At 44.3% G+C, this 20,387-nt stretch overlaps 1 protein-coding gene across 2 annotated transcripts in view; it reads right to left on the reverse strand.

Moving 5' to 3' along the window:
• The window catches only part of BEND4 (BEN domain containing 4), a 32,939-nt gene extending 14,836 nt beyond the window's left edge, over positions 1 to 18,103 (reverse strand). Inside the window, exons 1-3 of one of the 2 annotated variants that reach the window (XM_058546977.1) lie at positions 17,980 to 18,103; positions 17,103 to 17,827; positions 8,618 to 9,184 (exon numbers count right to left, since the gene is read on the reverse strand). In XM_058546977.1, the coding sequence (XP_058402960.1) occupies positions 8,618 to 9,184; positions 17,103 to 17,589 (1,054 nt within the window). In that variant the 5' untranslated portion in view covers positions 17,590 to 17,827; positions 17,980 to 18,103. The remainder of the gene's footprint in view (positions 1 to 8,617; positions 9,185 to 17,102; positions 17,828 to 17,979) is intronic. The other variant, XM_058546978.1, reaches the window with a different exon arrangement.
• Positions 18,104 to 20,387: the final 2,284 nt, after the last annotated feature.

Genomic DNA, 20,387 nt, shown 5'->3' on the forward strand with positions numbered 1-20,387 from the left:
CTTGTAAAAACCAGTTGTAAAAAATTTCTACAGTGAGCATGTATTATAATAATTTAAAATGGTTTGAAGAATGTCTGTGTAACTGTGTCTCCCCTTCCTTTGCTATATATTAGCTTCAGCGTTGCTTGTATATCCCTGGAAGGGCTTGGAGGCTGACTTTCCCTTTCTCTACACCCCCAATATTTAGGCAGCAGTGCTCAGCTATGAGCAAGGCCAGCTGATTCAAACATGTTGGAAGAACACAGAATTTCATGTGCATTTCCTGGCTGTAGGGGGCTCTTTTCAAGGTAAGTGGGTCCTGGACGTTGATATCCAGGCCCAAGCCGGAAGGCCAGGGAGACTGAAGACAAGGCTTATATTTAGCCAACTGAGCCAACTGGTAAAAACCTGCAATAGCCAATGCCCTGGGCCCTCTGAGTAACCCCCTCCCTCCGGCCCCTTCCTGACGAACTCCCAGCCCTGACCCTACAAGGCGGAGGCCTCTAGGTCCCTGTCCAGCCCAGAGCCAGGGTGTGCCCCTGCTGTTACAGAACATCACTCCTGACAGGCGCTCTTGACAGAGCTGCCTAGATTTACACAGGGAAGCTGGAGAATCAAGTGAAATATTTTCGGTTAAAAAAAAAATCCGTCAGTCTGGAAGTGGAGATAGTTGTGTCTATTAAAGTGGGGACGAAAGGGGAAGGAAACGTATTATCCTGACCCACAACTACACCATGCTGCCTGCCCGGGAGAAGCACAGGGCACTGAAAAGGGAATCTGGGAAAACCCCCGACCTCTTCCCCTCCGTTCTGTTACCATGCAGTGCTGTGGACACCCTGTGGGTGTCCCTCCCAGTGAGGACATGGGGCCCTCACAGATGGGGAAAAGGGGCCGGGCTTCTTCATTCAAGGTTCTTGTAGTCCAGCCCGGACATTGCTCCTTGGCCTCCAAGGGAAGAGAGTGAGGTCAGGGCTTACAGCAGCAACAAGACCAGCAGGATCCTCAAGGAGCCAATTATGCCCCCGAGGCCTTCACATCTAATTGCCTCGTCGTGCAAACTCTGAATTTTAAGCAAGTCTCTCTTGCTGATGAAGAAGCTGCCCCCTCAGACCCACTGGGCAAGTTTCATTTATTCACTTAGGCATTCTGCAAAAGAAAAGTCAGATGCATCTAGCAGGCTTAAGGAGAAAATAAATGAGGCACCAAAAACTGGAGAAATGTCTATTAAAGGGAGAAGAGGACACAAAGATACCTCAAATGTCACTAGTACCTATTGTGATATTGATATTTATAATTTTCCCCCCTCTATGTAACAGCATTTAAAAATGCATATCAGACAATCCTGGAAAGAGTAAAATACCTGGGAGGAAAAAAGCAAATTAGGGAAGATCTTTTGTGTCAAGAAAGTAAAAACTGAGAGGAATGTGGTTACAAATAGTCCATCGGGTATCTAAGACAGACATGTAGATGAATGTGCTCATCTCAAGAACAAAGACGCCCTCCAGCCTCGATGGCTTGTTTTTGTCATGGTCACAGTAAATTCGTTAAATCCACACAGACAGGGTCTTCAACACATTCCAAAATAATACTAGTACATAACAGTTAACTGACAAAAAGGCTTTGGTTCTAAAGTAATTCTTGGGTACTACTTTTTTTTTCTTAATGTACTGACTCTGGCATTATGAATTGTGTGATCCTGGGCAAGTTACTGAACCTCTCCTAGCCTCTGTTATCTCATCTGTAAAACAGGGATAATTACCTACTGCATGCGGTTATTGCAAGGATTAATTGAAACAATACATGTAAAGCAGAAGGCACCCAGTAAATACTGCCTAATATAAGCTCACATTATTTTCCAACTAGGAGTCTAGTGAATTCCTCATAGAGGCCACTTGACTCTGCTGACTTGGCTGCTGTATTGTCTGAGCGACTATTAAGTTCTTCTAAGGAAACTGCTCTGATTTTGTTTTTGCCCATATTAAGGGTGCTTTGGGTCTCGAGGACGTAATTTTCACTGCAGATCACTGCATTAAAATCTTGATCAGAGTTTCTCTTCTTCCTCAAGCATTATTAAATCTACCTTGCTATATAATTGTTTTTAAAGACTCAAAACATTTATCTCAAAATATACTGTATATAATTTTATAGGGAGATTGAAATTATTTACTGTCCTGACGACCATGCCATCTGTGCGCTTATATCATCTTTAAGTGTCCTATTCATATCATCTCTGTAAAGTATAAGCTCCTGAATTGTAAATATCTAGAAATAAACGATGAGCTTTAAGTCTTAGCCTACAGATGCAGGGTTATGCTTTTGATAATGACAATGTCCTGCCTCCGTTCATCTGACATGTGTAGATGCCACAACATGCCTGACACTGGGCTAGGAATTGGGGACACAAAGAGGACTTTGACCCAGTCTTTCCCCTCAACGACTTTACAGGGCCTGTCTCTCCTCATGTCAGGACACCAGAAGAGACAGACACACAAAGAGTAAAAACGTCCCCTAATACCTACTTTAACAGAAGTATGCATGATGCACTATGGAAAGTGGTTATTTCTCCCTAGGAACTGGGCAAAGGGTTTTTTACAGAGGAGAGTGTTGCCTGAACTGGGTACTGAAGGATGAGTAGGAGTTTCTCAAGTGGGGAAAAGGAGCGTATGTTCTTAGTTTGGAAGGAACAGCAGGAGTAAGGGAAGACCACAAACATGTGTACGGCTGCTCAGGAATCACAAACTGCCCAGAGGAGTTGGAACACTTGGTGTATGGTGGAAACTGAGGGTCCAGTCTCCAAACATGGACAGGAAAAGATTCAGGCACTGGAGAACCTCACATGCCACACTGAGGGTGCTGGAATTTACTCCACAGACCATGTGAAGGCTTTAGAGGCTTCTCAGCAGTGGGTGATCTGGGGCTTTTCAGTGGGGAGAGCCTGGAGTTTGGGAGGGGAGTAGAGTGGCTACTGCAATAGTCCATGTTGTGAGGTAGGCCCAGATGAAAGCAGTGGGGAGAGAGGAGGAACCCAAACTGATGTATATGTAAGAGGTGGAACCCAGAGGAGAGGAGATTCCCTGAAGAAGGGGAGAGAGAGGCATCATGGACAGATGTGAGGTTCCTAAGCTGGGTAACTAACGGAAGGTCGACTTCTTCACAAGGTCAGAACACCACTTATAATCTAAGAAAACCACTTAAGATTCCTATATTGCTAGGCACAGAACAGTTTCCCTGTTTCTTTTTTTTTGTGAGGAAGAGCAGCCCTGAGCTAACATCCATGCCAATCCTCCTCTTTTTGCTGAGGAAGATTGGCCCTGGGCTAAACATCCGTGCCTATCTTCCTCCACTTTATATGGGACACCGCCACAGCATGACCCAACAAGCGGTGCCTCGGTGCACGCCTGGGATCCGAACCCGAGCCGCCAGCAGCAGAGCGCGCGCACTTAACCGCTACACCACGGGGTCAGCCCCTCCTCTCTGCTTCTTAAAGCTGCTATTTATTGAGTGCTTACTGGAAGACCTGGTAGCACTCAGTTGCTGCTTAATGAACTTAATACTTTCAACATTCCTCTAGTATTAATAACCTCACTTTACAGAAAAAGGAAACTGAAGCTCAGAATGGTGAAGCGATTTGCCAAAAACCACAGCGAGCAAGTAGCAGGAGCAGAAATCCAAACCCAGATGTGACTCCAACTCCATTCTCTTTACCTCCCATTGTTCTGTCTCCCTCAGTTGCACTTACAGCTATGGCAAGAGTTGTGATGATTTCTACTATATTCTAAGGAAAAGAACTCAATCCTTTATTCCTCTCTGTTCTATCACTTGCTCTAACTTTTTACTCAGAATATATTTACTCTCTTCATTCTCCTACATTAGAACCCCCATGTTAATATACTTCTCAGAACCAGAAGCCGACCTGAGCATTTTCCCACAGGCACTCCTGGACATACGCGAATTTGGAGGGTGGTCGGAGCACTGGAGGTAGTGTACTAGCACATCTACCCTGCATTTACTGCAAGGGCTTTTTGTTCTTGCAAAATTAGTTATCCAAAAACTGACATTATTGATTTATCTTTTTTTAATCTTCTTACTTAGAAAATGACAACTGTGGACAAACAGGATCAGAAGTGCATAATCCAAGGTTAGTTCTCTAGTTTGCAGCCTCGAGTTAGTATAAATGATCCTCATTATTTGCAGATTCCGTATTTGCAAATTGACCTACTTGCTAAAATGTACCTGTAATGGTCAAATCAACATTCCTGGTGCTCTGGCGGCCATTTGAGGACTTGTGCAGATCACTGAAAAATCTGAGTTGCCTGATACAAACACTCCCAGCTGAGGTTGAATGAGGTAACGCTCTGCCTGCTTGTCTCAGCTCTCAGACTATAACAAGTGTTCTTTTCAGGGTCTATTTCGTGCCACATTATTGTTGGTAATTTTGCTGTTTAAAAGGGACCCCAAATGTCGAGCTGAAGTGCTGTCTAGTGTTCCTAAGAGCAAGAAGGCTGTGATGTGCCTTAAAGAGAAAACACGCGTTAGATAAACTTCCTTCAGGCATGAGTTACAGTGCTGTTGGCTGTGAATTCAATGTTAATCAACCAACACTGTACATTAAATAAGGTCTGTTTAAACAAAAACACACATAAAACAAGGTTATGTCCTGATCAGTTGATGAAAATGTTGTGACCCGAGGCTCCCAGGAACCTAGCTTTGTATTCTTCCGAGGAATAATGCTTCCGTAATTCGAATAATGCTTCCGTAATTCGCTAATTCAGCATTCACAGTGACTTCACAGAACACAACTACAACAAATAATGAGGACTAGGTATGGAGTCAAGAGGCCTGGATTATAATCCCACATCTGCCACAGACTTCACCTGTCCATGTTTCAACCTCTTTATCTGTAAAATGGGAATATTAATATTTGTTTGGAGTTAGGATAAATTGAGATGATCATAAGTATACTTTTTAAAAAGTAAATTTCAAGGTATTTTTCATGTACCATAATTATTTGACTTTGGAAGTTATTTTTTTAATTACTCTATTTTATTCTAAGATGCGCATTTTTTCAAATTTTAAAATCTCTGAACTCGGTGTTCAAAGATAATTATAATGTGCAATTATGATTTGCAGTGTTTTTTCCTCTTAGTGGAACATAAGGCGTGGGTGTATCTTACATTTAACGGGTCTTAAATGAGATAAAATACGGTATTTTGTATCCACCCTCCCTTACGAGTTCTCCTCCCCTAGTGCTGACTGTAAGCTTTCTACAGAAACGTGACTCCTCTAACCGTGACTCCTCTAACCGGACACCCTCTCCACTGAGAACTTTTACCATCATTTTCCTTCTTTTAATAACCTCTCAGCTCTTCGTATTCCTGATCCAACTGTCTTTTCCTTCTGTGGCTTTTTTCTTTTAACCTATTTTCACTTTCTTTCAAAAAATTTAAACTTATAAACAGACTTTCTCATCTCTAGTGTGATAACCTAATACAAAAGAAAATGTGCTAATGCCATTTCCTTGGGATAAAATATTTAATTGCCTACATCTGCAAGTAACCCTGGACAGTAAGTTAGAGCATTTTCCAGAAGCCCCTTGCTTGCATGCAGTCGATAATCAATAAGACCTTGTCGAATGTTTCACAAGTAATACAGTAACACAGGCCCTCTCAGGAGATGCCAGAAAGAACACCTCTCCCAACTTCTTTCCTTCTTTCTAGTAAGGTCTAACACCTTCTCTCTCTCTTTTATAGCTGCCCAAGTGAAATCATTTGTTGCTGTAGACTAATAGGTTCATTTCTTCTGAACTCTCACTTCAAGAACTGCTCCCAGCTATGAATGCTTTATTTCAGGGAAAAAAAAGAAACAGGAATCTCAGAGTTGCTCAACAGCATGACTCTGGCAAGGCAGAGAAGTGACCGAGGAACACTGTCTCAGCTCTGACCTGGGGCAGGTGCCCCCATCTCCTTGCTAACCTTCTTTCCTCTGCTGGCTGCTGAATGCTACTTTCTCTGTTGTACTCATCCATCCTGCTTGGCTGTACACAACACAAGTGTAGATTTTACTAGAAGGAAGTCCCAGGTCCTTCCATGGAAATGTACTGGCCTCTAAGACAACAGAGGCCTACTGGGGTCACTGGGAAACAGTGACATTGCTTAGGGAAAATTGATCCCAAACTATATAGGAGAGGTACTGCTTGTGAAATACTCTTGTTACATGCAAAACCAGAGTATTGCTTGCTGCATTTTCCTTCAAATCAGTGTCTAAAATAACAGATTTCCCTCCCCCAAATCCACAGGTAATGGAGTGAAAAGTAGATTCTTAGATGGTCACCCACAGTCTGGTTTGTTGTTTAGCCAAAGATGGAGGTTGAGAAGCGAGGGCAAGATGGCAGTGATGTCTCCCTTTGATTTGTTTTCATCTCAAGTGACACCTTCCACCTGATGCCCAAATACTAAGGTATCCCTAGGTAATGAGAACATGTGTTAAGTAATCACAAATAGGCTAATAATTCCTGCACTTTAATTTGTTTCTATTCATAACTGACAAACTGATTTTCATCTATATAGTTGGGTCTCAGTATGGATCATTTAAAGCAATCATGGTTCTCCATGTAAAATGGCTACTGGTTCAAGTTCATGGAGGGGCTGTCAACACGGCTGGAATGTTTACAGTAAGGCTAATCAGCCTAATTTCAACCAGTATCCTTCAATGTCTGACCATCAAGAGGGCTCAAGAAATCGCAGCATTTTCGTCTTTCTGGGAAGTAGAGAAGGATAACAATTAGTGGCAGGCCAGTGACAAGTTATCTCTGACACAGACATTTACGAATTCAGGAAGTAGGAGGTGGGCTGAGCCTCAAATTTGCTTAGGACTTATCAAGGACAGATAGTTTGCCAAATATTTAGGATTAGGAATTAGACAATAATACTCTGGACATTTGTGTCACCTGTCCTTGCACTCTGAAACTCTTATCCACAGTTCTGAACAGCTGATGTATCTGCAGTTAGTTGATAAAAGATAGTTTCCATCTTACGGAGAGTAAAATGGAAAATACCCCTTTGGGGCTAAAACCCATAGTTAATCGACCATAATTTATAGAACTGTGAAAGCTGTAAAATCCCACAGAGTGTTAGCTGCACCCATCTCTCTCTGACTTGGGAGAAACCAGTAGCACTCTGGTTCCATTGCATTCTTTTGAGTTCTACCCAGTCTCTCTCCCATAGTCACTGCCTGCCTGGCTTGGGAAGACACCATGACTCTGCATTGAACCCCAGAGCTCACACGCAAAAAGAGAACAGATTTAGTTCACCTCTCGCTTCTCCCCAACAAGAAACTGCACTAAATCTAATTCCAAAATATTCTGAACCAAACCTCAGGTCTACTTGAGGAATTCTTTTAAATGAAAGGATGGCAGGAAAATAAATTTCTGATTTGGCAATCCTTAGCACTAGTTTTTCTTTTTGCTTCCTATGTGTACTAATAAACAAGGGGGTAACTTTCTTCAGCATTTCCTTCTTTCTAGATCAGCTGCCAAATTGGGTGGTGCAAAGACACTGAGTTAGGAAAAGATTATAACTTCTAAGTATATTTATGTATCAGCCTTAAAAATTTTAAATTTATTATGTATGCTTTATTTTGAATATATTAGTATAGAATATGTATGTAATGAACCAGTGAATGGTTGGGTACACTGGTGAAGACATGCCCCAAAATTTTTATCAATGGGCTGCATGATTAAAAAGTTTGAAAATATTGTTCTAGGTAATGATCTTAATATCTTTTGTAAGCCACAGATGTGCAGGAATGAATTCAAAGATATAAGCAAAATCAGTACCTTTCCAAATAGTGAAAAAATGGCTTTGCAACCCAGAGAAGATCTTGTCATAAAGATGACTTTACTACTCTGCAAATCCAGTGTCTCTAAGAGGCAGGAAATGCCTCATGTTTAGCCAGGGGCACAAATAGTTTGGGATCAGCTTAATTACTGGTCTGTCTTTGATCTATTCCTTTTAGTTTACAGTTGCTCATTAACTTTAAGGGGGAGTTTGCATGCTAAAAAGAGACTATGCCTGTTGAAACTGAACAAGAAAGGCAAGAAATTAATGGAATAGAAGAGACCATTTGTTCAGTCCTACTCAAGGCCTGCCTCCAAAGGTATCGTTTCATTTTAATTTCTATCACTGACTAATAAAACACATATATCAAAGTCTTTAAAAATACAAAAGCCACTTTAAAGGAACAGGGCCACTTTCTGAAGAAAACTCAGGCTCACAGCACTCGGCCTATTTCAGGAAACTCAGGCTCACAGCACTCGGTCTATTTCAATCTAATTGGACCACATCTAAAAATCACTTTTTTATTGATAATGACATCTTTTAATAGGACTACGATCTTCAGACCTATACCCAAGAAGACTGTGGCTAAAACATACACAGGACAAGGCTAGTGGCTCATCGTGAAATTTCTGTTTGGCACAGGCAGGCCAAGGGCACTCTGCGCATGCCTGTTTTTCCAACTTTTCTACCTTGCTGGCCAAAAATAAAAATAGATATACACACGCATGCATGCATACATGCATACAGATGAGACAATGGAAAGGAATAAATTGCAGTGGCTTGCAAGTAATATGGCAGGGTACCTGGGATGCTCTCTAATTTTCTTCTGAGCTCTTCATTTTCTTGTTGCAGTGAAATAACCTCCTGCTCCAGCTCTTGGCATCTAGGACAGTAGCCTTCCTCCTCCTCCTCCTCTTCTTCCTCTGGCAGCGTAGAAGAGGATGGGTGACCATGGGATTCAGACGTCGCTGGGGAGGTCCAGCCACCTAGTGTATGCACGGGGGAGGTTGACAGAGGATCCACATCGGCCAGGTGGCCGTACTCACTGACTGACGAGGTGTTTGGAGTTGGAAAGCTCCCCGAGAGCAGGTAATTTTGTAGGGAGTCAGTGAAAACTCTCAAAAAGGCAGAAGTTTGTTGTTTCCTTTGCATATATTGCATCTCTATGTCTACATTGTCTGAGGTCTGACTGTGGACCGCCTTCCCAACGTGACACTGCTCCTGTCTTTCAGTATAACTTGAGCCTTCCTGCTTTACGCAAGAAATCATGGATTGAGAATGGTTGGAGTCTAGAAGTTTTCCTCCACAATTTAAGAGGCTGAGAACTCGACTGCACTGCTGGGCAAATGCATCCAAGATCATACGACTCTCTGAAACACAGGAAAAGACACATCAGAGACTGACAGCCAAAGACAAAGAGTAAGTATGGTTTCGATTTTGAGTTTAACATTCAAAAATATTAAAAATATGTATTTCTACTCTTTGTCACAAACTAAAGCGACACAGTGAATCCACTTTTAATAGGATGCAGAGCTTCCTGTTGTTCTGCGACTGGAGGGGTGCCTGATTCGCTATCCCCAGCCCCTCACTCTGGGAAATGGCCGGACTGCGACTTTGGGCACTGCACAGAGATTCCCTCTTGGTGGCATTAACTGGCCGGCGTGGGTCTGAACTCACTCACACCTTTGGCTTCATTAATATCCTTACTCTAATGAATCGAGCCAGCCACTGCAGCCTCAATTCGTCATTGATAGGAGGGCTTACAGCAATCATTACTTCTATTTCGGGAGTGCCCTCACGCCCTTGCTATTAATCAGCTGATACAATCCCTGCCGAGAGGACGCTGCTTCCAGATGCAAACTGGAACGGAAAGATAAAGTCTTTCTGAAGAGATCACTAGACACCTAAGGGAAAACAAAGAGGGGGCCTATAAGGCAAATGATGATGAGCCCAGAGCAAAACTGTACGCATCATCCAACATCTGTGTTCACTATTCTCTCTCTTCATTTATCTGCTAACTTGGATTTCTTGTCAAGGCCAGTGTTGAGGCTGATCTATATCAGTAGCATTTGAAAAGCAGGAGTGCCTTTTCTTAGAGCCTCTTCCATTCGATTGTCAAATCTCTTAAATCGGCATGTGCCGAGAGTGCCAGTTAGTTCACATAAATGTACTCTAAAGCATGTGAACTGTCAACAGTCCATCCATAAAAAGCTAAAAACAAACGGAAAGCAATCAATTCACTGCAAAAACAAAGAAAAAAACCCCCCAAATTGTGAAAATGTGGTTTAATGTTGTCAGTCTAAGGGTCTTGAAAATTCTCCCTAAATATAAATGCCACAAGGTAGATTCTCTTCTTCCTTGACCACCACCCAGAATGGGCTATTTAGAAATACACAGAGAGATACTTCTTAGAGCTTACATAGTGGTATGAGGATGCCTCTTATTTCCTTTCCCCCCTACCCAGAATAATGGCAAGAAACAAAATATTGTCGATTTTAGATGCCAATAACTATTGTCTATGACGGAAACGTAACTAGCTACCTGCATCTCTGAAAATGTTGACTAGCTATATTTTTTTCCTGGAAAAAATCCAAAAAACAAAAAACTTTTAAAATGAAAAATGGTGAGATGCTCAAGGGCTTCTATGGGGACAATGAACCAGAATAGTTGAGATAAGAAATCAATTTCTCCAGAAAATCCAGATGTATGACCATTGAAAGCACACTTCAGAAACCTCCATGCTCCATTGTGTTTTTTTCTTAACTATTCTTTCCTGAAGTAACTAAGAATATATTGCGGGAGGGGGGCCCAAGTCTCCTTTTGCTATTTAATTTAATAGAAATAAACTATTTAAGGAGAATATATACGTAAAGCTCAGAGCACACAGTGCCTGGCACACAGAAAGCACCCCTTACATCTCCCAAATCTATAAAATGCTACCATTCCTCAATCCCTCTGAAAACACTGCAAGTCAGAACACAGAGGCCAGCTCTCTTCAGTACAGAAGAGGATTACAGACTGGACATTCCATGAGGCCAGTGGGTTGGAGTGCGCTGGGGTTTGAGGGCCAGCACAGCACCTCAAGAAATATTTACTGAATACATGCAGGGACTCTTGTAAATAAATAGAGGATCTTAGATTATAGCATCTTCAGATTTACTTGGCTGGGGTAGAGGTGGCAAGACCACTCTAGGCAGGCTGGGAGTCCACAAGACTATTTTCTTATTGGCATAGCACTTCCTCACTCTTAGGATTAGTACTACCCTTAGACACAGGCAGCAGAACCCCTGCCTTTACCCTCCTCCTCCTCCAGCCCACACTCAACCCATGGTGAGGACCCAAGACCCAGGAATTCCCTACTCGAACTGCTTCAAGGGCCTGTGCCGGTCTCTTCCCCGAGCCAGCCTCCCAAAGAAGGCCACGATGCCAGAGCTTGGCAGTTTAGACTGGGGCATCCATATGTGTGCGTGTGAGGTCCCTCCCAGAGAAAGATGAGCAGAGGGTAGGAAGAGAAGGCCATGGGCCTGCTAAAAACTCCCAAGTCAAACCTGGTCACTGTGAAGGTGTATTTGTCAGGGTAGGTGGATAGAATATATTTTATTTAAGTTGGTTTATTTATTTATTTTTTATGATTTATTTAACATATTTAACATATTTTAGTTTGTTACCTTGATTCATACCTTTTAATTATTTAGATACATGGTATGTGGGCCTGCATTTGTACTCTTGTCCTGAATCCCACAAATATTAGGCACAGGTCTGTTTTTCACACAACTATTTTGAGTGCTGAAGAAAGAACCAGATTCCAGGTATAGTTTCAGGCTACAAGTGATTGATGGGCTGAAGAAGCAGCCAAGATAAAGTCTGCTTGCTACCCTGGAGAAAAAGGGATGTGGATATGGGACTATCTCTTACACACCAAACACTGGAATTGATGATGCTTCCGCCTCCTGCCAGATGGAAGGGAAGAACTGAGCTCATGATTTAAACCACAACTTAATGAGGAAAGACCTCAAATATTTGGTTATCATTTCTTTACAATGACCCAAACCAAAGAAACAAAAAAGTAAATGGTTGAATCATACAAGTGAGGAGATTTAAGATGCTGCATTCTCATTTCTGGACTTCTGGGTTTTTGTTCTTTTATTAGTATAATCAAAGGATGCTATTGATTGAGAATTTTCAATTCTAGCACACTGGCAGTTTTCATTCATTTTAATCCTATAATCCCATTCTAGACCTGAAGTTGTATTTACTGTTTGCATTTTAATCAGCATAGTCTCAATTGATTTGCAGCCTATACATCTTTAACATAACCTTGATGAAAGGAACAACATATGAAAGGAAAGGCTAAAACAGAATTGCTCGAATATATTTGTTCAATGTCCTAAAGAACACTCAGTAATTTTAATCATATTGATAAATCACATTAGGGTATAGATTTTAAGGGAAAAAAACCTGACTTAGGGACAAGCATGATTTGTTTTCTTAATTGAAGGATAAACTCGTAATATGCTGAGAAAAAATCATTACGTAATACACTACATTACGAAGATAATGTATTAAAAGGCCCTCAGAATATCAGAGAATAGCTACAATCGTAAAACAGTTCTTGCCTGCATTTTTTTTAAATGCTTCATTCTGAATTTGTTCGCAGAATTGATATATGCAAAATTAGCAATGGTAACCACTGAAGTTAAATTTCTCCTCTTTTTAGTACCTTACAATATCTGAGTAGTATTTTAATGTCAATACATTGAAGAGTGTGATGAAAAATATTACTATTACACTTGGTGGAAAACAGCAAATCTCTCTACTTAATACACATTGCAGCCAGCAATACTTTAACTTTCCAGACAGAATATAATTAGAAATGCAAGTACTGTGCAATGCCCATTATCGCTACGAAATGGAGAAAAGTTCTGTTTTCATATGAATACAATTGAATGGCCACTGATCCATGATTCTTAATTGAGCAAAGTGTGAATACGTATTTCAAAATTTTTTAACTGTTTTTTTTTTCCTAGTCACAGAATACTCCACTCAAATGATTGCAGGAAAAGTACAAAGTCAACAGTTTACAAAGGGGCTTTAAAACTACCTAATCACTAAAATTAAATACCATCAAATGTTAATAAATCACAATCACAAAGCACTCTAAAATGACCACTTCTCTCTAATTTATTTTGCTTTATTGAGCAGTCTGATAGGACATAATATCATGCTGCAACTTGTGTCTAGTCTGATTCCAAAATCTGAACCCATGATTATTTTTTTAATTAAAAAATTCATTTTTTAATTAAAAAATTCTAGACATTCTTCTGAATTTAAGTGGTTTAATCTAACCTAAATGTGATAAGTGAATAAGAAGAGGGATAGGAACTCAGCAATCAAACACAGGCTCCCCACTTTAACATCCTTCTTTGTAAGTAAAGCCTTGAATGGAATTTGCCCATCACAGCATATCCCCAAGAGTATTCCGTTTCTATGAAGGAGATCACAGTAGTCGAGATTAGTGGTAACCTTTTGATTTTAGCCCAGCGAAGGGTGAAATATATTAACATTAAAAATGCAGAAGTGGAAAAAAAATTTTTGTGACCTACTATCATGGATCCATATATCTACCAAAAGGATTTCCAGCTCGTTCAAAATAGGTTATTTCCTTAAAACATTCATATAACTTCTTTTTAAGAGAGGACTTCAAGGCATAGAAAATAGAAGTCAGAAAATGAAAGCATCTTGGGAAGCATCACCCTTGTCTTAAATCAATGAACTATGTCTTTTAAAAAAAATGCCATCCAATTTTTTTTCATAATGGCAAACATCAACACAGCAAAACAGGATGCAATTTTTCTAAATAAATAAATCAATGATGTGTCAAAAATTAACAGATGAGTTAATATACTCGGTGCTATCAAAACCAGATGGTGCTTCCTAATATTCATCCTGCTCAGTCAATCCCTGAATATTTTCTGGACCATCGGTATATAAAATAGGATGCTGCTATTTGTGATGGCAAACAAAAGCAATCATGCCTGCCAAGCACATACTATAACAGGCAGCATTTCAGCTCTGCTAGACAGAAAGTAATTAGAATGCTTTTAATGTCCAAAAGAATGATGCTGATAGGCTGCCACAGATGTGTAGATTTATGAATATTTATATGGTGGTTTATAGCTGACACTTTTATCAGTTGAAGAAGATAAAATATCTGCCTGACTCAAAAGCTTGACAGTCAGGTTAATAAAATCTCATTAAAGAGAATGACCTATGCAATTATATAGGATTTATTGTAATTCATTTTTGATTGTACTCTGCTTAAAGATGCAATTTCCCATTTCCTGATGCCAAATTTAGGCTGCATATCAAGATCTACGTGGGTTTTAACTCTAAGCCTCCTGCAGAGGAAAAATATGCTTTTAAAACCATGGTATATTACCGCTTTTAAGGAAAATTATACTCTTCATGGAATTTTATAAGAATGTTGAAAAAAATCTATTTTTAATCACATATTTCTCCTCTCAATGGTTTATGGCCCTTAGTGGCAAATAAGATTTCACTTCAACCCTTTAATCTGTTCACTGCATTTACTCTGGACACTCAGTTATCTCTCTTCTTCTATCCTTGACTCATTTCATCACATCGATGTTTCCACTATTTTCAGTTTACTAGGTGGCCTGAGACATTGCAATAACACTTTTGTGAGGGGGCAACAAGCAAATGACCACCCCACCCCCACACAGTATGCTTAAATGGCCCTCTGTCTGTGCACGCATGCTCATTGGTTCAAAGTGGAACCACTAGTTCCTCAAAGAGCCAATCAGCTCTTCAGATGACTGTCCCTCTGATGGCCACTCACATCACTGTGCCTGTTAAGAGATGGCTTTGTCCATCAATGATTAATATTATAGCCACAATTGATGATGTTTAGTACTATGGCCTTTTTTTTTCTTTGCCCCAGACCATTTTCTTCATTGCATGGAAGACACCTACCATCCAATTCCCATCTTTCCAACAAGCACACCGCATCCTGCTCCCGGTGCTATCAAGCTTACCTCTGTGTGACCTCCCTTAAAAAGAAAACAGAAGAAGAAGCCTTGAGAATAAAAGGAAACAAGAAATATAGACAGTTTGAGGGGCATCAACAAGGCCCTTCTCACTCCTGTAGATTTGATGTGATTTCCACTTGGGCCAGAGACAAAATAAACTAAACAGGACATTAGAAGAAACACAGAAAGAAAACACTTAGAACAAGGGGAGAAGGAAAAAAACCCAAACATACTCCTTATGAATAAAAGAGCAGAGAAATTGCCAGAGTCGGAGGGACCATGGAAAGGATAGCAAGTGACTGGGGCAGGAAAAAAAAACAACACAGAAAAAATAGCAAGGTTAAAACTATGGATAAAAAAGGAAATGAGAAGGGACAGATTTATGGTGTACGAAAGGAAGTAAAAGAATGAAAGAGAGCAAAGACTGAAAGGAGAAAGCAGGATGAGATTAAAGACTGAACTGGGCAGATAAAAAGGGGGGGGAACCCCCAAGGAACATGGTGGAACCAAGGTTATGCAAAGGAGTAAGCAAAATACAGAAAATGGGAAAAGGATCTAAACTTCTGAAAAACAAGATAAAAACAGAGAAAGATCGAGTGGAGCTGGGAAATAAACACAGGCATGAACAAGAAGCAGCACAGAAGAAAAGAAGCTCCCAAACCAGGAAAGGAAGAATACAAACCTCTTAAGAAGGGGGGAAAACAGAAAAAAATAAGCAGGAAAATGGAAGTGGGTGAGTAGCCTAACACTAAATATAAAAATACAACAGAATGCTGGTCCAAGAGCAACTGAAAAAAAACCCACGCACCCACAAATAACGACACAAACACGAGAACTCCACTCACAGCCGTCAAACATCGCCAAATCAGTGAGGGCTGTGACAGAAACAAGCCTTCACTATAACCTGTAATTAGATTTTCTTTCCCAAACCAATCCTTCATGTGTCAAAATATTGACAAACAGCAGAACATCAGCGTAGGCATCTATAACTCATTTAGAGACAATGCCCATATTTTCATTCCAAAAAAAGCCTTGGATTCACTGATGTGCATAATTTTGGGGGCTCCAAAATGCACTCCAAAGTGCCATGAAAGGCCTGAGAAGGAACTTTTAGTTGTGATAAGGTGATAAACGTGGCTGCGCGCCCTCAGGGAGCGGAGAGCGCCCTTGGGCGCAGGCCCCGGGCTGCGGCCTTTCCACCAGCCCTCCTCCCTCCCCGCAGCCGGGCAGGAGAGCTGGCTTTTCCCAGCGGGCCGCCTGCACGGTCTTGTACCCCAGGGTGGGCAGTCCCCACGAGGCATTTCTGCAGGGCCCGGGCCAGAGGCTCAGGAAGCGCGGAACGCGCAGCCGTGCCCCACCGGGCGGGGGGAGCGTGGCCGGCGGGGCCCGGAGCGCCCGGGGCTCTCGGGGCTGGGGGGCGGGGCGGGGCGGGGCGGCTCTTTCCCTGAAGTCGGCCGCAGGGACGAGCGCCGGTTCCACCGCGTGGCTGGTGCAAGGGCGCCCGGTGTCTTACACCCACCGGCTGGCACTCGGGGGTGGGTGGGGAAAGAGGCGCGCACAGAGAGAGAGGGGCAGAGACAGCGCGCGCACGAGAAACATAAGCGCGCAGGAAAAAGAGGGAGAGCTCGAGAGCCGGCCGAGTGGACCGCGACAGAGTGCGAGTGCATCAGAGAGGTGGAGAAAAGGGGACCAGAAGGCAGAGGAAAAGGGGAGAGAGAAGGAAAAACAAATGAAGGAGAGAGGGAAGTAAAGGGAAGAAGTGGCAGGAAAAAAGTGAAGCAGCGGAGTGTCAAGGCAGGGCGTCCTCGAGAGCCGCCAGAGCAGTTCCAGCGTCTCCGGGGGCGGCCGCGGCGGTCGCCCTAGGCTGCTTCCCTGGGCCCCGCCCGAACGATCGCCGCTGCCGACTGACCGCCGCTGCGCTTCCTGGGCGCCAAGCCCGATCCAAGCGGCGGAGCCACCTGTTAGGAGGCGCGCGCGCCGTCGGAAGCCCGGGACGCGGTGGCGGCGGCGGCGCGGAATCCTCCAGAAGTTGCTGCTCGCGCGTGGAGGCCTGCGGGGTGCGCTCCGACGCCCCGACTCTCTGTCAGCCGGCTGTGCGCGACCCCCGCTCTCCCCTCGCGCCCCTCCGGCGAGGCCCAGCGCGCGGGAGGGTGTCCGCGGTCCGCAGCCTCTGGTTCCCGGGTCCCCGCCCCTCCCCCCGGCCGAGGCGGGAAGGAAAGTTGCGCCCGAGAGTTGGTACCTGCGCTGAGCTCCAGGCTGGCGCCGTCGCTGCCCGCACTGCTACTGCCCGCGGCGGCCGCCGGGCCCGGGCCGTACCTGACGACGGCGGCGAAAGATGAGGATGAGGCGGCGGCGGGGGCCGCGGGCGGCGGCGCCGGAGTCCTCAGGTGGCCCTGGGACGCGGCGGACGTGCAGGACGGAGACGACGACGAGGCGGCGGCGGCGGCGGCGGCCCGCCCGGGCCCAGAGGGGTAGGAGCTCTGCGCCTGGAACTGCTGCGGCGGCGGTGGCGGCTCGCTGCTGCTGATGGCGACGGCGGCGTGCGGCGCGAAGGGCGGCGGGGGCGGCCGGACGTGCGGCAGCTCCACCAGGGTGGGTCTGTCGTAGCGCTTGGCCAGTGCCGGTCTCTTGCTGGGGAACGTCTTGAGGACGCTGTAGGGGCTGCGCTGCTTGTAGATTTTGGGGACACTGGGCCCCTCCTCCGCCGGCTGCATCTCCTCCTCCATGCTGCGCCTCGGGGCCGGTCCCGGGTCGCGCGCCCCCTCCCCGCCGGGCGCCGGGCTCCGAGGGTGTCTCCGCCGCCTCCCCGCCGGCTCTGCCCGTGTGCGCGCGTGTGGGAGGGTGTGTGTCTGCGCCGTGGTCGCCGCCGCCGCCACTGCCGCCTGTCGCTAAGGCTGGCATCGCTGAGCCCCCGCGCGGGGGGCTGCCGCCCGAGTGCTGATTGACAGGCCGCCTCGCCAATGCCTGGAGGGAGAAAGGAGGTAAAGAGCAAGTGTTTAGGGTAATATCTGCTAATGATAATGGGGGCGGGGCGGGGCCTGAGGCCGCCACCGCCCTCCCGGTCGGCCCGCCGGGTGTGCGCCTCCGACGGGGGAAGGGACGGGGAGAGCCCAGACCTGGAGGGCGCCCTGGTAACTGGACGAGGTTCCGGCCAGGGCGAGACTTCAGGGCCCCAGTTGTAGAGTTGAGGGTCCTGCCCCCGCAGGCGGGGTCCGGCTTCGGAAACGAGCTCCTGGCGCCCCCTACGTGACCACAGAGGGGCTGGTAGTAGTTGGGGCGGGGCAGGGTAGCTAGAGTGCGAGTGTGCCTTCGGAGTGTATTACGACCTGTTCTTCTGCCGATCGGGAATTGCTCCCCCAACCTTCTTGGAGGTCTTGACCCAGGTCGCTGCGCGTTGTTTGCGCGCCTTGAAGTCCTGCCCACACCCGGCACGTGGCCTTCGAGTTGCTGCTGATCATAAGAGCGCACAGGACGTCGGGCTTTCACATTATTTCATTAGTTCCCTATAGGGGCCCTCAGAGTGCATAACAGAATCATTTCCCCCATTCTACAGATGAGAAAATCGAGGCTCCACGAGCTAATTGCCCAAAGTCAGGTATTCGGGAGAGTGTGGCCGAGTTGCACAGATGCATCCAGGTCATTTGAATTCAAGTCCTCACTTATCATTGCAAGTAGACTCTCTGTGCAATTGAAGGAAAAATATGACCTGATACCTCCCTTTTGGGTGGTGATTAGATACTTCAACAAAGTCTTTTGATATATGTATATATGCTTGTAGGACCAAGGTGGCCAGAGAGCTCCCGCTCCCTGCATTGCCCAGACAGCTCCTCACTGCATCTGGGGCCACTAGGCCAGGATTTTTGGAGGACACAGTTTCAGTAGTTGTTTGAATGAGAGAAGAGCCTCTGTGGGTTTGGAGGAGGATCCCTATGGGGTAGAGATGTCTTCAAATTGAGAGGAGTGTCCTGGCCTCTCCCAGCCACTCTTTGGAGCCAATCACCCCTCTCCTAGGCCCACTCCAATAACAGCATGCTCCCTCCCAGATTTGGTTTCCAGCCTTCAGTCTTCATTCTCTGGGTTAGAATTCTTCGTGCATCTCCTTGATGTATGACCCTCATCTCTCCACTCTGAAGTTACATTCCTTTTCAAAGCTTTCCTTTGAGTCTTGGGAAAGTGACTCGTTTTCTTCTGGGGCTTTAGGTCCTTGGCCTTTCATTTCCCAGATCTCCTTTCCTTTGGAAGCCTTCTCTTTGCTGGTTCAGCGTGTGCTGCTTCACCCTAGATAGTCTCCCTCTCCCCTGCAGCCTCCTCAGATCCTCCTGTGGTCCCCTCCCCCCTCCCGTCCATTTATTAGAGATGAAATAAATAATGCCATAAATAAAAGTATTTGGGAGTCCAGGAACTGTCAGGGCTGATTAGGGCATAGAGGACATTTTCTTTCTCATTATGCAAAAGCATTTCATGGGGAAATAAAAGAGGTTTCATTGTAACTCATGCATGTCATATTTCAAGGAATTCAAGATATTAATCATATTTAACATTATTTGCAGCGTTTCTCCCTGGCTTCTGAAAACTGCTAAATGAGGACACGTGGATCACTAGGAAAAAGGGAGACATGCATGTGAGGGACAGTTAAGAAATAATGAAATGCTGGTGAAAGACAGAGAGAGGGAATGAGATGCCAGGGAGATGTTTCTTAGGCACATAAGTGAGAAATGGGGGAGCTTCTTGTGAGATGTGAGACAGCTGACATTGAATGTTATACTGGAGGAAATAAATGATAACAAACCTCCCCACACTTTTCTTTCTATATAGCAGTTCTGAATTTTGCATTGAAATGTTTCCCTCCCGCTTTGCTCTCAGATAATTTGCCAGTAAGTCCTGGCTTTTGAAAAGAAGTTGGGACGGTGGCAGTGTGTGGGGGAGTTTTCAGGGGAGAAATTCTTGAGTCCTACTGAAGAAGTAATTTCCTAGACCTGGGAGCTTTCTCTTTTGCTTATGTATTTTTAATTTGTATCATCCTCACCGCTTAAACACCTTAAGAGACTGGGAACAGTACTTCTGTTGTTAGGATTTACCAACTAAAAGGATCTGCCATCCTATACATCAAAACATAGTTGTTTCTATAAAACTAAACACTGAAATTAGTGGTTTAGCTTTAAAAAAAAAAAAGGTGTGTGTGACGGGGGAGAGGTGGGAAGAGAGTTCTTAGAGGAAAAATAGTAGAAATTTGATCAGCTTTTAGATCCTCATGCTAGTAGTCACCTATGGCTGGGTCCATAGGAAAATGAAGTGCTTAATAATCACCCTTTAGAAAATAAAATGGGCATTTATACCAAGAGTGGAGCTAAACTCAATTTAAACATTGTAACTGACCACTAATCCCTGCCTGGGCTTGTACTTAGCTGAGTATTGTACATAAATGTGGTGTAATGTATTGAAGTGTTTGTAAAATCACTGGTAGCAGTTTGTAAGCATCTTTCTGTAAATTATAGTCTAAATTAAAAGATGGTGACTTTGCTGA

This window comes from Diceros bicornis, chromosome 8 (assembly GCF_020826845.1).
Source record: "Diceros bicornis minor isolate mBicDic1 chromosome 8, mDicBic1.mat.cur, whole genome shotgun sequence".
Taxonomy (NCBI): Eukaryota; Metazoa; Chordata; class Mammalia; order Perissodactyla; family Rhinocerotidae; genus Diceros; species Diceros bicornis.